The sequence below is a fragment of the Cuculus canorus genome, chromosome 21, assembly GCF_017976375.1.
Source record: "Cuculus canorus isolate bCucCan1 chromosome 21, bCucCan1.pri, whole genome shotgun sequence".
In the NCBI taxonomy this organism is placed as follows: domain Eukaryota; kingdom Metazoa; phylum Chordata; class Aves; order Cuculiformes; family Cuculidae; genus Cuculus; species Cuculus canorus.
The window spans coordinates 4377263-4393312 of NC_071421.1; the positions used below are offsets into that span (position 1 = coordinate 4377263).

Genomic DNA, 16050 nt, shown 5'->3' on the forward strand with positions numbered 1-16050 from the left:
GCAGGTATCCTATAGTTCCGTGTAGAACTCAGCCGGGTCATAGAATCATAGAATAGTTTGGGTTGGAAGGGACCTTAAAGATCATCTAGATCCTATCCCTCTGCCATGGGCAGGGACACCTCCCACTGGATCAGCCTGCCCAAGGCCCATCCAACCTGGCCTGGAACCCCTCCAGGGATGGGGCAGCCACAGCTTCCCTGGGCAACCTGGGCCAGGGCCTCACCACTCTCATGGTGAAGAAATTCTTCCTAATGTCCAGTCTAAATCTGCCCCTCTCCGGTTTATACCCATTGCCCCCAGTCCTATCCCCACAAGCCTTTGTCAACAGCCCCTCTCCAGCTTTCTTGCAGCCCCTTCAGGTACTGGAAGGTCACTCTAAGATCTCCTCAGAGCCTTCTCTTCTCCAGGCTGAACAACCCCAACTCTCTCCACTCTCTCCTCCCGCATCCCCCCCCCGCCCCTCGCTGTTTGGGTTTTACGACCCGACAGCGCCGTCCTGACCCCCTCTCGACCCCATCCAGCCCCGGGGCGGGGGGAAAAGTGGGATGCGGGGGGCGGGATGTGCGGGGCTTTAGAAGGGGGAGGCTTTAGAAGGGGGAGGCTTTAGAAGGGGGAGGCTTTAGAAGGGGGAGGCTTTAGAAGGGGAGGCTTTAGAAGGGGGAGGCTTTAGAAGGCGCGGCTGTCGAGGGGCAGCGATGGGGGACGCGGACCGCGGCGATGCTCGGGATGCAGGCGCAGCGCAGGAGGAGCCTCTGGAGAAGCCTCCTTATTCCTACGTGGCTCTGATCGCTATGGCTATTCAGTCCAGCCCGGAACAACGCCTTCCCCTCCGTGACATCTACGCCTACATCGCGGGGCGATTCCCTTACTACCGCGGATGCCCTAAAGGTTGGCAGAACAGCGTTCGCCACAACCTCAGCCTCAACCCTTGCTTTCGCCGCTTGCCCCGCCGCTCCGCCGGTAACGACGCCGTCCCCTGTCGCGGAGGAGAGTGGGCGATGGATCCTGCCTTCCAAGATATGTTCCCTGGGGGTGATTATAGCCGAAGACGTCGTCCTCGCCGCGTTTCTCCATCCCCTCCGCCTCCCGCAGCGCCCTGGTCCCTCCCCGCATCCCCGCACGCTCCGCTCGCTCTGCCGCTGCCCCGAGGATGCTGCTGCCCCGAGGTGACCCCAACCTGGGGACCAACAGCCTTCTTGGGGGCGCCGGCATGGGCTTTGCCCCCGCCTGAGCTGGGGAGCTTTGGGGTGAAGATGCCCCCCGTCGCCTTTAAATAAGGGGTGCGGGGTGAGGGCTCCGCGTTGGAGCAGGCTCGGGCTTCTTGAGGGGGGAAATAAGGGGATTATAGAAGGAAAAAGTGGGTTTTATAGCTTGATAAAAACATATATGCTTTAAAGTAAAGGTTACTCATACCCCTGATATTCCCCTTGAAAATAAGAAGCATAAAAAGTGAGTTTTATAGGTTGGTGAAAGCAGCCCAGGTGGTTTTCCGAGGGGCTGTGCACCCTTCGCTCGTCAAACATCAGCTCTGGCTTTCAGGGGTTCAGAGGGAGGAATTTGTTGCTTATAATATATTCAGCAGTTTTGGCTTTGAGGGGTTCAGAGGGAGGAATTTGTTGCTTATAATATATTCAGCAGTTTTGGCTTTGAGGGGTTCAGAGGGAGGAATTCGTTGCTTATAATATATTCAGCAGGTTTGGCTTTGAGGGGGTCAGAGGGAGGAATTTGTTGCTTATAAGACATTCATCAGCACTAGTTTTCAGGGGTTCAGAGGGGGAAACTGGTGGCTTATATTCAGCAGCTTTGGCTTTCAGGGGTTCAGAGGGAGAAATTTGTTGCTTATAAGACGTTCAGCAGCTTTGGCTTTTGGGGGTTCAGAGAGAAAAATGTGTTGCTTATAAGATGTTCAGCAGCTTTGGCTTTCAGGGGTTCAGAGGGAGAAATTTGTTGCTTATAAGACGTTCAGCAGCTTTGGCTTTTGGGGGTTCAGAGAGAAAAATGTGTTGCTTATAAGATGTTCAGCAGCTTTGGCTTTCAGGGGTTCAGAGGGAGAAATTTGTTGCTTATAAGACGTTCAGCAGCTTTGGCTTTTGGGGGTTCAGAGAGAAAAATGTGTTGCTTATAAGATGTTCAGCAGCTTTGGCTTTCAGGGGTTCAGAGGGAGAAATTTGTTGCTTATAAGACGTTCAGCAGCTTTGGCTTTTGGGGGTTGAGAGGGAGAAATTTTTGCTTATAAGCCATTCATCAGCATTGATTTTCAGGGATTCAGAGGGAGGAATTTGTTGCTTATAAAATACTCATCAGTATTGGCTTTGAGGGGTTCAGAGGGAGGAATTTGTCACTTGTAAGACATTCATCAGCATTGGCTTGCAGAAGTTCAGAGGGATGAATTTATTGCTCGTAAGACATTCGGCAGCGTTGGCTTTCTGGGGTTCAGAGGGAGAAATTTGTTGCTAAATTCTGTTTTATGTGTGTTCGGTAGCAACTACAGCTCTCAGTCCTGAGCCATGGCAGAACAAAAACATGGTTTGTATTTAAAACCCTTTACAGCCACTGGCAACTAAGCCAGCACTTCACTGCACCTTGCCCAGCTCGTGTCATCCTGCATGTAGCAAGGAATATAGACATCATGCTCAGAAATGGACTTTCTTGTTGGGTTTTGTTGCTTTTTTGGCGTTGTTGTTGGCTTGGCACCTGCACGCTGGGCTGCGTGAGGGGAATATGTATCCCCAGCAAATGCTTATGTAAGATCACTTTTACATGCTTTTAAGTAAAGATCGCTCCTACCCCCAATATTCCCCTTGAAAATAAGAGATTATAAAGAGCATAAAAAGTGAATTTTATAAGCTGACAAAACCAGCCCAGGTGGTTTTCTGAGAGGCTGTGTGCCTGCAGCTCATAAGCCGTTCATCAGTGTTGGCTTTCGGGGGTTCAGAGGGAGGAATTTGTTACTAATTTCTTAGTGCGCGTTTGGTAGCACCTACACATCCTGCTGAATGACTTAAAACCACTCGACTGCTGGAAATGCCCAAGGGAAGATGGAAAGCTGCTGTTTGTGCAGCAGGTCGGCTGCTGGTTCGAGTCTTTCTTCCATGGAAATAGCTGCAAGGAACTAAGATGCGCCGCCTGGTTTCAAAGAGCATGAACTGTGCTTCTGCACTGCTTTATCTCTTTGGATTTGGGGACGGGAGGGGATGATTTTGTTGTTTGAACCTTCAAGCAAGGCTCAAAGGGGGCTGCAGAACTCCAGCAAGCTCATCGGGACCATCCTGTGTCTTCTCAGATCTGAAAGTACATGAAGAGCTGTGTGGATGCTAATGGGAACCTTGGTTCATGCAGGGAAATTGTTTATTTCAAGTGTCCTTAAACTAATTTTGGAGCTTTTCTTTCACGGGTTATGAAAAAACAATAAGGTTTTTTTCATTTTGATGGATAAAACCAAAGCAACAAAACACAGACCCCAAAGTTCTTTGGCATAATGCTGGGAATCTTGTGGATTTGTGTTTAAAGTGAATTTATTTGGGACTTAATACAGGAAAGGGTTATTTTACATTGTTATATGTGTTTACATATGTTCATTGTTAACATGTTTCTTATCAATGATGCTGTAATTACTATGTAAGGGTGCTTTCCCCTTTTAAATTTCAGAGGGAGTTCTTTCTATGCTTTTCCCTCAGATTAAGGGTTCAGAGTCAAAATATGGTTCTAGTAAGAACTGCCTTGATATTTAATTTTGAGGAAGAGTTCAAATACTGTTATGTGAAGACAGCATTTGTTGTACGTTATATTTTATGATTTGTTTAATAAATAGTACTTCCTAAGAATTGTGGCTTCAGAAAGTACTTAAACTATTTTGACGCTTTCGTGATGAAAGAAAGAAGGTGAATCTTAAATCCGGTTTTATAGTTGTTATTTTATGCTTACAAAATGGGGTGCAAGTACATAAGACTTGCTGAGGTTTGAACCCAGTGGTAAGTCGGTATGTAATTGAAACAAATTCTTCTAGGGTTTTTGCTTTAAATAACACACAATCCTGTTCGGTTCTGGCAAAGTTTTTAAGTTCCTGCTGTGGTTTAGAGCATAGATGAACAATACATGGATGCGAAACTACAGCTGCTGAATTTGAGGTGTTAAGTTTGACCTCTGCGCTCCCGTTCATCCCTCTATGCATAAAAATAGGAAGAGTTTCTGAAAATCTTGATTTTCTTTGTGTGTGATCCTCCCAGGTTTATATCAGCTAAAGACTGTATGCAGGTTACATATTGATGATGTTTCAGCTGATAGTTTCCTTTTCTGTTTTCTTCTAAAGGACTCTGATTTTATTCTAAAATAATGAATGGAGGTGTGCATCCCGAGAACAAATCAATGTGTTTTCCTAAAAAATCATTTTGGTTCAAATAGAATTGCCTTCAGGTGTTAGTCCCGACAGACCCAGTAGTTCTTCTTTTGATAGTTCTTCCTATTCCACCAACGTTTAAAGAGTGCAAATGTCACAGGTAAAATCTATTGTGTGCTTATGCATTAATTAATTGTTTACCCAGGTATTAAATAATTGTTTGTTCATGCATAAACTAACTTTGCCTTTGTGCATGAACCATTTTTGCTCTTATGTCTTTTAGCTCCTGCGTGGAATCATTATGCCTTCAGGCATAAACTAATTGCTTGTGTATAAACTAATTGTGCTTTCAGAATACGGGTGTAGCCCCTCTTGGCGAGATGGTTGTGCATCCTGGTAGCGTCTTCTTTCTGCTTTGTTGTGTGGATAACGAGGGAAGAGTGGAATTGCCTCCTTTTTTTTGTGTGTGTCTGTGTGCACCTTCATACATGGATTTCCAGAGCTCGAAGTAGAAGGAAAACAAGCTCTGGAGTAGGGTTTTCTCCATGGCTTTAGCAGTGGCTCTGCTGGGACACCGCCCCTCCTCACTGGCTCCATCAAACCCCATCAAAAACATGATTTTTCTCTTTCAGAGGTCAAAGTCTCCTTTAGAAACCCTGTGGTGGGCTGTGCCAGGTAGCCCTGGTGCAGCCAAAACAGCTTCAACTTCGGGGAATTTTTACTTAAATTGAGTTTATTGCTAATTAGTACAACTTCTGGGCACTCATTTAGGTACTGGGGGGAAACTCCACAAACATACATTTATAGAAATGCCTTTCCTTCCCCCTTTTTAAGCCAAACCTAGGCTTCTCCTTCCGAGCCTCAACCTCCCTCATTTTTGCCAAGGGTTGTGCTCGATCCATCCCAGTTCTTTGAGGAGGTAACAAGTGCACAGGTGGTCTTTTACGTGCAGAACGATTTCTGTCTGCGGCTCTTAGTGCTTATTACTGGTTTGCTGACACCTTTGGGCCTGCAGGGTGTGTGGGTCACAGTCTGGGTCATCTTAATTGCGCTAATTGTGCCCTCCTGTGCGAATGAAGGAAAAGCTGGGCTTAAACCCAGCGCGGGCTGCGAAGCGGAGGGTCAGAGAGGGGGTGCTCGGAGGGAAGGCTTCTTTGGTTTTATGTGGAATTCCTTCTACTTGGAGGGGAGCAACAGCAGCTCCAGGTTCTGAAGGGTCGGTTAAGACTTTTCCTCAGTTAACCTCACTTTAGCAAAAGGTGAGGGATGAGAGAGGGGGGTGCAAAGCCCTCCCCTAAGCCCGCCCAGGCCCCCTCTAAGCCCGCCCAGGCCCCCCTCTAAGCCCGCCCAGGCCCCCTCTAAGCCCGCCCAGGCCCCCCTAAGCCCGCCCAGGCCCCCTCTAAGCCCGCCCAGGCCCCCTCTAAGCCCGCCCAGGACCCCTCTAAGCCCGCCCAGGACCCCTCTAAGCCCGCCCAGGACCCCTCTAAGCCCGCCCAGGACCCCTCTAACTCTGCCCAGGACCCCTCTAAGCCCGCCCAGGGCCCCTCTAACTCTGCCCAGGACCCTCTAAGCCCGCCCAGGACCCCTCTATGCCCGCCCAGGCCCCCTCTAAGCCCGCCCAGGCCCCCTCTAAGCCCGCCCAGGCCCCCTCTAAGCCCGCCCAGGCCCCCTCTAAGCCCGCCCAGGCCCCCTCTAAGCCCGCCCAGGCCCCCTCTAAGCCCGCCCAGGTCCCCTCTAAGCCCGCCCAGGTCCCCTCTAAGCCCGCCCAGGACCCCTCAAGCCCGCTCAGGACCCTCTAAGCCCGCCCAGGCCCCCTCAAGCCTTCCCAGCTGCACCTTGTCTGGGCTGATGAGAGCCAGAAGCATCTCTTCACGCCCTGCTGGGCTCAGGGAGCCGTTGTGGGGCTCTCCTTGCACCCCACAAACCTACGTGTGGTCCCTCTTGGTTTCTCCAAGGTGTTTACCTCTGTGTGAGAAACCAGACCTGAACCAGGGATTGGTTTTGAAGCAAAGCTGCCCGCAGTTCCTCGGCGGGATGGGCTGAGGTAAGTGGGGGCCATTTCTTATTCCCACGGTGTTTGGTTTGTGGCGTGAGGGGGGGTCTCTGCCTCACCTGCTGTGGGTGCTGTCTTGTGTGTAACGCCAGCAAATGCTTATGTAAGGTGACTTTACTTTTTAAGGTGACTTTATATACTTTTAAGTGAAGATCGCTCTTGACCCCAGTATTTCCCTTGGAAGTAAGAGATTGTTAGATGTGTAAACAGTGAATTTTACAGGCTGACACCACCAGCTCAGGTGGTTTTCTGAATGGCTGTGCCTGTGGCTCATAAGACGTGTGGCAGTGTTGGCTTTCAGGGGTTCGGAGGGAAGAATTTGTTGCTTAGTTTCTGCTTAGCGTGTGCTTGGTAGCAGCTACAGCCCTCAGTCTTGGGCTGAGACCTGCACAGCAGAGCAAAAACATGGCTTGTATTAACTAAACAAGCACCTTGCCCAGCTCGAGTCATCCTGCATGTAGCAAGGAATAGAGAATAATAGAGTAGTCTGGGTTGGAAGGGACCTTAAAGACCATCTAGTTCCAACCCCCCTGCGATGGGCTCTGTGTCATGCTCTGAAGTGGACTTTATTGGGGTTTTTTTGTGGCTCTTTTGGGGTTGTTGTTATTTCCTGTTTTAACTTTCGAGTGACTGTGGCTCCAGCGTCCGAAGCATCCATCCTCAAGCAAGAATCGATGAGAACAGTGTAAGTTATTAGCTGTGTCCTGTCCCAGGTTTTAAAACTATGTAGTGAATTTGAGTTCTGGATACATAATGCTTTCAAGATTTTTGAATATCAAGCATTTAAAAGTGTTTCAGGTTGGACTTCTACAGTTGCACTTAAATTTGGGAACCGCTAATTTATTATTAAAGCTCTGTCTTTGCTGATATAGTAGCTGGAAGCTCTTTGGTGAGTCTGAAATCCTTCAAAGGCTGCTTTATCATTTATCTTTGTGTGGTATTCTCCAAGTAAATAAATGATCTTCCCAGTTAACTTTGGCTTTTAAAGCAGTTAAGGGAGGGGTTCTTGGTATTTGGGATTTGAGTATTTTTGTTTTGTTGGTTTTTTTTTTGTTTTGTTAAGTCTTCAGGATTTCCTGAAGCAGTTCTAGTTTTTAATTTTTCTGGATGTATTTAATTGTAAACGTAGCTTTTGTGTAATAGTTGTCACAGCTGCAGCAGACAGGCTCTGGCATTTCTATCCAAAAGATGTTTATTCTCTAGAAAAGGAAGTTGTGGTCAGTACATAAGCCTCTATTTTATTCAGCACCTGGAGTAGAAACAGTAGAAGTGACTCTTCAAGCTTTGCATAGTTACAAATACATAGCAAAAGCTCGGTTTATATGTTAGGTTTCTGAAGAACAGGAAATCGTTATGGATGCAGCCAAATCCTGAAAGAAAATACCACATATTAGAAACTGGGCTTCCAAATCCTTAGATGCATTTTCTTTCCTGACCTTTTAGAGCTGAATCTTGTTGAAAAGGCAGATTTCTTGGGATTAAGCGGCAAAGGTCTGAAAGGATGGTGTCAGTGCTACAGCGAAGAAAAAGTCCAATGCCTAATGTCCATTTCCCCACTACTTGTAGGAATAGATGTGGCTACGTATAACTTTACAGAGAAGCAAGTGATGTTAATTAAACTACCCTTTCAACAGGGTAGAGCTATTATGAACTTCATTGTATCTGTAAAGGTCTGGTTTCACGGTAGCTGTGCTGTGGAATCCTAAGGCAAGCAAAACTAATTTTAGTGGTGTGCTAGTGCCTTTGTGCAATGGATAAAATGTGATATGTGATGCCTTAAATGCTGAATGTCTTGTAGGAGGCTGTGAAACTATACGACGTATCAGGCATAGCATAAGAAAGTAGTCTTGAGTTTCCAGTTAAATCCTGCTTTAAGATTAACATTATTAATAAATGGGCACAGGAATTCTGTGCATTATGAAATACTAATAATGTTGTCAAATTATAGAAGATAATTATAGATGCAGGAATTTTACATAGGTTCAGCTCCTCTCTCTCAAGACAGATCTGCTCAAGACAGATTTTGAGGACACGTGGAAGCATAAAGTGCTTTGTCTTCTCTCTCGTGTGGGTTCATGCGCTGGGCTGGTCTTCAATTGCCTTTGGCAGCCTGTTTAAATTGGTAAGAGTGATTTATTTGCCAGCCCTGCATTGGTTCCACAGCTTTTCCCTGCGTGGTTGCCACTAGGCGGTGTGTTCGTGCCACCAAACCCGCGTTAGGGATCTGTGTCAGTGAGGCTGAAGTGGGGTTGCAAGGGAAGACTTCTCTGCATCTCCTTCCCCTCTGGGGAAATGAAACAATAAATACACATTGGAGCAATGTCAAAGGGAGATTCTAAAAGCCTGTAAGTGGAGATGAGAATATGAGTTCAACTGCCCTTATCACTTGCAGTGGCTTCTCCTGCTCGTCCCCTCCCAGCAGCATCCCCCGTTATGCCGGGCTTGATTAATTTTTCTTAAGGTGATGGAGCCTCTGGGCAGAACCAATGAGATGTAGGTGAGATTTATTGTATTCCTTGTCACAATAGTAGGGATGCACATGGCTGAACTATCTATTGTCCATGTGTTTGGATTGCAGAGCACATGGTCACAGCCTTGTTCTTTCCTCTCTTGTTTTCCTTATTGCACTTGCTTTGTCCTTTTTCTTTTTCGAGCTGCAGTTCCAATAGCAAGTAGGTCTCTTGCGCAGGTATCCTGATGTGAATGCCACAGAAGAGTTAATCATCTCTTCTTGCTGGCTGCCTTCTCCAGAGGCTCCTTCGATTGCCAGCAGAGATGGTCTCTTCTAAACAATGATTCTGAACTGCTGTTTGTAGGAGCATCTCTCTTCATCGGTTATTTAAAGAGGCAAATCAAACCTCTAAAGAGCTGAGGAGGGTTAGCTGGCTGCTGTGCCAACAAAAGGAGGTGCTGGGAATCCCCTCGGTTTCATTCAGGCCTCTCAACCCCTGCCTTTCTGCTGTGGCTGGAACAGAAAACTGCAGTGCTGGCTGCGCTCAAACCAGGGGAATCGTTCATGACTTGCATGGCTTTTTTAGCAGCTCAGAAGTACCGTGGCCTTTCCTGTGGTTTGCATCCCTCTAACAGCAGAGGATCTTATCGGTAAGCCTCTTTCTCTTGGGTTTGTGATTGCATTTAGAAAATTTGACCTCTGCCTGTTTTTTTCTTCAAGTTATATCTAGAATCATAGAGTTGTTTGGGTCAGAAGAGACCTTAAAGATCATCTAGTTCCAACCTCCCTGCTACGGGCAGGGACATCCCACTGGATCAGGCTGCCCTGATGGTTCGGTCAACATTCGTATAGGTTCTATAAATAAACCACAGCACAGCATATCCCTTTGCAAGCAACACAGAGACTGTGAACACGATTGAGGAAATACTACATTCCCCCTTCCCACCAGTAGGTATCAGACTGGTTAATCCTTTTCCATTGTGTTGCCTCCAGTCCGTCTTCACTCCTTCCCCTTTTGGTTTTATCAACTAAGAAGTTGGGTTTATGTGTTATTAGCAGTAGAAAAGGACAATTCCTCTGTCAACAGTGCTGTATTAGTAGTACAGGTGTAAAAGACTTTTGATTGACAAAATCCAAGCGAAGTACAGTGTAGGAAAAACTGTGCTGATATATTAACATGTTAAGGCCTATAACGCACTCCGAGCTGTCACTATGGTATGTGCTAGAATATTTTGTGGCATCTTATTGCGAAGTGTTACCCTCTATGTCTCCAGCTGTGTGTGCTTATCCCACCTGCATTCACTTTAAATCTAATTTTAATTAAAAAACTTAAAAGGAAAGCTGGGGAAGGGGCTCTTTAGTGGGGAGTGCAGGGATAGGATGAGGAGGGATGGTTTGAAGCTGAAAGAGGGGAGATTGAGATGAGATCTGAGGAAGAAATGTTGTTTTCCTGTGAGGGTGGTGAGGCCCTGGAACAGGTCGCCCAGGGAAGCTGTGGCTGCCCCATCCCTGGAGGTGTTCAAGGCCAGGTTGGATGGGGCTTGGAGCATCCAGTGGGAGAGTTGGAACTGGATGGGCTCTAAGGTCCCTTCCAACCCAAACCATTCCATGATTCTCCACCACGCAGGAGTGGACCAAGACTCATATTGATAGGAAAGCGTAACAGGTGCTCCAGAAACCTCTGGTACCTGCAGGTTTAACCTGACTTTCTTAGCAGCAGCTGCAGTCCCACCTTCCCGCCCTGCCCTCAGGACCAACACGGTCTAGTGAGACGTGTTTCCCTTTGCGCTGCTGGATTTCCCCGCTCTCGGTGGCTCTCTGGCCATGCGACTCCGTAACCCATTTCCCGTCAAGAGCAAGTACAGCGTTTCTCACCGAGAACTTGGGCTGTGGTAAGGGGGTGGGAAGGGAAGAGGGGGTGGCGAGCATGTTGGGGGAGCTGATAGTGCTGCAGTTTCATGCCTCAATCTGTATTCTCTCTCTCTCCTCTGCGTGGCTTCCTGTTTTTTCACACCACTGTGCTTTGAAACAACAAGCTACAAGCACCAAGGAAGACAGGGGGTGGAGGTTGGTAGGCTGGAAGAAGCCTTCAGTGACTCTTGCAGAAGGTCTGGGTGAAGGCTCTGGAAAAGGCATTATGTGCTTATGCTTTTTTTCTGGGTGTGATCCTGTCATTGTGTACCACAGAAGTCGAAATGGTGCTGTGATGTGCCAGTGCTCCTCAGAAATGCATCACTCTGTGCTGTGCGATTGCAGCAGAATTGTCCTTTAATCTTCCTCTTGGGCAGTTCTTTTCCTCAGCTGGTCTCGAATAGACAAAAGTAGAATTTGTCCTGTACTTAGGCATCTTGTGATAATTAGTCAGTGTTAGAATAATGCTGGAAGATGCTGATTACAGTGCTGATTCCTGCAGAATTTGGGATTTTAAGCTTTAAAAGCTCTTGTGTAATCCAGGCTTACTTAGAGTATGAAACAAGGAAGCGTCTAGGTTGAGGAGCAACAGCTGTGAGTTGCCCTCACTTTCCGTGGCCGTGGGCAGATGAGAGGTTGCACAAAAACTGGACAACAGTGAACTGCTCAGAGGAGATTCCCAAACTGTGAGCCTGAGAGCAATTGCTAATGGTTTGCAAAAAAAAAAAAGAAATTTCTTGAGAGCTGTGACTTCTGTTTTTTTCAGATGCTTGACAGTATTCACAGGAAACAAAGAAGTTGCATTAGGAACTCTGCTGTCAGGCTAATTCCTGTGTTTACTGCTATGTTTTCTCCCTTCTGTTCTGAGAAATGTCCTGTTTGGTCACCATTAAAAAGGCAAAATGTGAAGAAAGCCATTTCCCTGGTATGGGGATGAAAGAGTGGCACCATGAGGTGTCCTGCTCAAGTCAAAGCTATAGCGAAGTCCTCTCCCTAAGGGACCTTGTTAACAATGGTGTTTGAAAACATTTTTTCCAGTCTCCTATAGGCTTAATAGGATTGTGGCTCTACTCAGTCTGGTTAAATTTGTTGGTTTTTTTTCTTTGGTAGACAAATAACTTGTAGGGCTGAGGGGATGCTTTATCAGATAGGACCAATATTGCATTCACTTTAGTACCTGATCTGTGTTCTTGTTCAATACTGTGTGCTTTAGAGAGCCACAAGGAGTCCTGTGCTTTCATCAGCGTGATTGTTGCAGAATGGGAGATTTATTTTTAATCTGAAATCACTGTGGTGCTGCCTTGTCTGCCAGTGAGTGAAAGATAAATCCTCGAGAAGCAAAAATTTCTAAGGGATAGAGCTACATGGCTATAGATAACTTCGGCTCAAGGCATGAGATGCTGTTTTATTGGTGACATTGAAGTCTTGATTTGCTGAGTGACTTCAAAAGCTGCCCCTCTGGGTAATAATTGCAGACTCCAGAGAAAGGTAAATAGAGGATTAAGTTGCAAAGTCTTGTTCTGGCAATGGTTCCTCTCCGCAGGAAGCGGTGGGCAGCCAACTGAGCGCAGCTGCCCGCGGGGTTCCTTGCTTGCCAGACAGTGCTGTAGGAAAGAGATGAAAAATGGGAAAGATTGCATCAATTATTGAGCCTTGTAAGAATAATTAGCAAGACAACAGCAGGCAAATGGGCAGGGAGGAGGAGAAAAACAGCTGCCAGAGCATGGAAAGGCAGGGCTTCACTGGAAATGGAAAAGGAAGGGCAATCGGGTAAGGAGCCCCTGTAAACAGTGGCTGGGGAGAGAGATGAAAAATTAATGTATGAGCTCTGTATGCCCATTAGAGCAGAACAAGGAGGGAGGAGACAGCTCCTGATTTAAGTTGCCCCCTTCTTGGCACCCACCAAAGGCTCCAGCAGATGAAGTGCCATTTTTGTGGTGTTTCAACAGATATCACCAGTGGGACCAGATATGACCAGTGATATAAGGAGAAGCAAGAACAGCTTGTGCAAAGGTTTGTCGAGAACTATTGTCTGGCTTTTCAGTGTATGAATTGGTACTAGGGCTGTAAAGGAACTGGCCAGAATGCTGGTTAATCCAGGTTCCCAAATGGTGGGAACAGGTATCCACTAGGACCCAATTTTGTCCTCCTTTTAACGTGTTCCTCCAGAGCTACCAGCAAGTGTATGATTGATTTTCTGCACTGTAATGCTGTGATGTCTGATTTGTGGGCAGAGCTGTCTGCTGTGGTACAAGGATGTAGTTAATAAGCTTTAACAACCAGTCTCTACTGTGCTGAACGTAGCTTTGTCACTGTCGCTTCCATGGTGATGCCCGTTCCTGTCTTCCAGATTAATTCTTAAGGTCATTATCCTCTTGGATTTGTTTCCCACGTCAAGTCTTCCAGGCACCTCTGTCTAGAATGTAGCAGATGCTTTCCTCTCTTGGAGAGCTGCATCTGGCTGGTCTCTCACATGGCTCCATGCAGATCTTTTCCTCTATTACCTAAGCTGATTTTTTTGTTGCTGTTGTAAAGCTGTGATGTGTGCAGACAGCATAAGAGCTACAACTGTCTTGTATGTTAAAAGAAACAGCCTGTCATTTGGCAATTCCCCGTCCTCCCACCAGAACATTGTTCTTCAGTGAAGGCAAGGAGCTAAAAATGAGGGGAAGGCACTACAGCGAGAAGCCCCCTCAAGGCCAGGTTGGATGGCCCTTGGGCAGCCTGATTTAGTGGGATGTCCCTGCCCACGGCAGGGGGGTTGGAACCGGATGATCTTTAAGGTCCCTTCCAACCCAAACTATTATATGATTCTATGACCTCTGAGCACTTGCAAACTGTAGAACTGCTGATGCCTCCTTTCCTCCAGGGAGAGTCAGCTACACAGATGTAGTAGAGGGCAATTCAGTCATCTGTGATAAGATTTAAGGGATATATCTTAATTTAAGTAAATAAACACGTATCAGCGTAAATGTAGTGGCTGTCTTTACTAGAGCGCAGTTGCCTCTCTATAATGGAAAGTTTCAGGGAAACTTTGGGGGAATTTGCACACATGCAATCAGAGCTGCTGACTCCTCATTCACAGCAGAGAAAAAACATTGTTTTCAGAATCAATTGTGCTGCTTTTTTTTTTTTAAATGGCCTCTTCCTCTATTTTTTTGCGACATAAAAGAAGCAGTGTGATTGGTTTAAATTTTCTCCTAGTGCTGGACAATTCGGTCTTCTCCTGCTGCTGCCAGCTTGGAGGAAGACCGCCTTCTCCAGACCCAGATGATGGGAGCACTGTTTACTGTGCTCATTCAGTCTTTTCTAATTAACATGTGGGCCACCAAACATGCTGGTGGTGTCCATTACCAGAGATAAGGGAAGACAAACGTTCAGTAATGACAGGAGCCGTGGGGGACAAGAGCTCAGCTGTTCTTGTAAATGAGATCAGATGTGTCTACTTGTGCATCGCTCTTGGCAAAATACATTTCAAGTCTCTGTGGGCTTTCGCTGGTTCTGATTCAGCAGTGGAAAAAAAAGGGCAGGGCTTTGGTGTTGATTGTTTTAGGGCTTTTTTTTTTTTTTGTCATTTGCTAATCTGAGGGAGCTACTCCTGTCTTAGTTTGCTATGTGGGTATTTATGTGATCACAGGGAAAAGGTGGTCTGGTGTCTCAGGAACAGAAAATGGTGCTGTACCCCCACTGCTGCATGTGTCCTTATAACACAGGGAATGCACAAACCAGGAATAAACAGCAGCGATCAATAAGGAAAAGAAGAATAGTAAATAAATAATGTGACTATTCCTCTGTGTGTATAGAGGAATAGTCAGGGCATGACCTATTAGCACAGGATGTTCTGTAAGTGGGTGCCGAGGCTTGGGTTGGAATGGGGTGACTTTAAAAGCTCACAAGGTATCATCAGGAGCGCTGTCTTTTGGGAGGGCATTTGTTTGCCTCTGGGTGTGAGCCTGTAACAAGTGTGACAGGCTGGGAAATGGCACAGAAAGAGAAATGCTTCTGTGAAAGGAGAAGTCTGAAGAGGAGGAAGGATATATTTTTAGTGTCAAAGGGCTTGTGAATTTCATTTGCTTTTGCCGTGGAAGGAATCACATGCAGCAGCTAGGTGTATTTTTGTGGGGAGGAAACGTCTTTAGAGGTCTCTCTTCTTTGCAGACTTTTCTTTAGAGACTTGAATGAGCATTTTCGCTCCCCAGTGAATCCCAAAGTGAATCTGTGGTCGTCGCAGAAGCAGGCAGGAACTGCTGCCACTGGGGTGCCAAGCCACGTGCCTGCAGGAGGCTTGGCAACCTGTTGGGCACCTGACTGGAGAGCCACACATCTAGCAAGTAGGTCACCACAACAAGAGGCATTGTCAGTCATGGTTTAATTGCCACCTTCCCTCCCTTCTCCAGCCTGCGTAGCCCCAGCTGCTTGCTAATACAGTTTGCAAGCTGTGGGCATCCCATAGGGACGATGCTGGGACGATTGCTCAGCTTGCAAAGACTGGGATGGACAGTGCAGTGCCCGTAAGATCTTTGGATGGTGGTGAAGTCAGCGCTTCCTAGCAAAACATCTGCCTCAAGGCCTGGCATCTTTGACTTCTCAGAGCAAAGCAAGCAAAGTTTCTTACTGTTCCCCATCATGAGAGAAGGGCTCTTTGGCTGGGAAAATAGCAGTTTGAAATGGGATAGTGAAGAGAAACTCTTTGCTGATGCTAATGTAAATGAAATAGTTCCTTTTTCTGGTGCCTTGTTTCTCGTTCCTAATTCTTTCAAAACTTTTCTTTCTAGAAGTATGGTTTTATGGTCGGGTCATTGGAAGTAAGCTACATCTCATGTTGCAATACTCTAACAAATGGTCTACAGTTTCAAATGGTTTCCTTGTTTCTTGGTATCTCCAATGAGAACTCCAGATAATTTCATTCTCAGAGCCGTACAAAACGTGGCTTAGCAATGTGCTTCGGCCCCATGGTACCGTGCGTAACAGCACATACCTATGAAGCTGGTGCTTATGGAAACAGGCTAGTATGGATTTTACTAATTTTTTTCCTTTACATTTCCAAGCCTAATTCTGAAAGCATCACCTTGTGGAAAGTTGTATATGAACTCAGTGGCAGAGTCTAGCTCCTTTTTGACAGCGGTATGCCCTTGGTTTCTTTCTCTAGGCGTCCAAGCATCATCCCTCTTGCTGCTTGGGAGCTTTGCTAACTGTGCATGTCTATTACTGTCCTCTCTTTACCCCTGTCATTATATCCATGAGACTTAGCTTTGTGTCTTTCTACCCGTGGCCTTTAGAAGAAGAGTGAATTGGAAA

The 16050-nt window shown here is 46.5% G+C and overlaps 2 protein-coding genes across 2 annotated transcripts in view; both read left to right on the plus strand.

Moving 5' to 3' along the window:
• Nucleotides 1–663: 663 nt before the first annotated feature.
• On the plus strand, nt 664–3872 carry LOC104060588 (forkhead box protein I2). The gene has a single exon (XM_054085900.1). It carries the CDS (start codon nt 696–698, stop codon nt 1275–1277), a length of 582 nt encoding a protein of 193 aa, XP_053941875.1. The 5' UTR covers nt 664–695; the 3' UTR covers nt 1278–3872.
• A 6838-nt stretch (nt 3873–10710) lies between these two features.
• Nucleotides 10711–16050, plus strand: part of PIK3CD (phosphatidylinositol-4,5-bisphosphate 3-kinase catalytic subunit delta) — a 49275-nt gene continuing 43935 nt past the window's right edge. Inside the window, exon 1 of the mRNA XM_054085523.1 lies at nt 10711–10733. The gene's annotated coding sequence lies outside the window, so the exon portion shown is untranslated. The remainder of the gene's footprint in view (nt 10734–16050) is intronic.

Bases quoted from the DNA above. Each gene is read 5' to 3' on its own strand.
- LOC104060588 (XM_054085900.1), top strand. From the start codon at position 696: ATGGGGGACGCGGACCGCGGCGATGCTCGGGATGCAGGCGCAGCGCAG.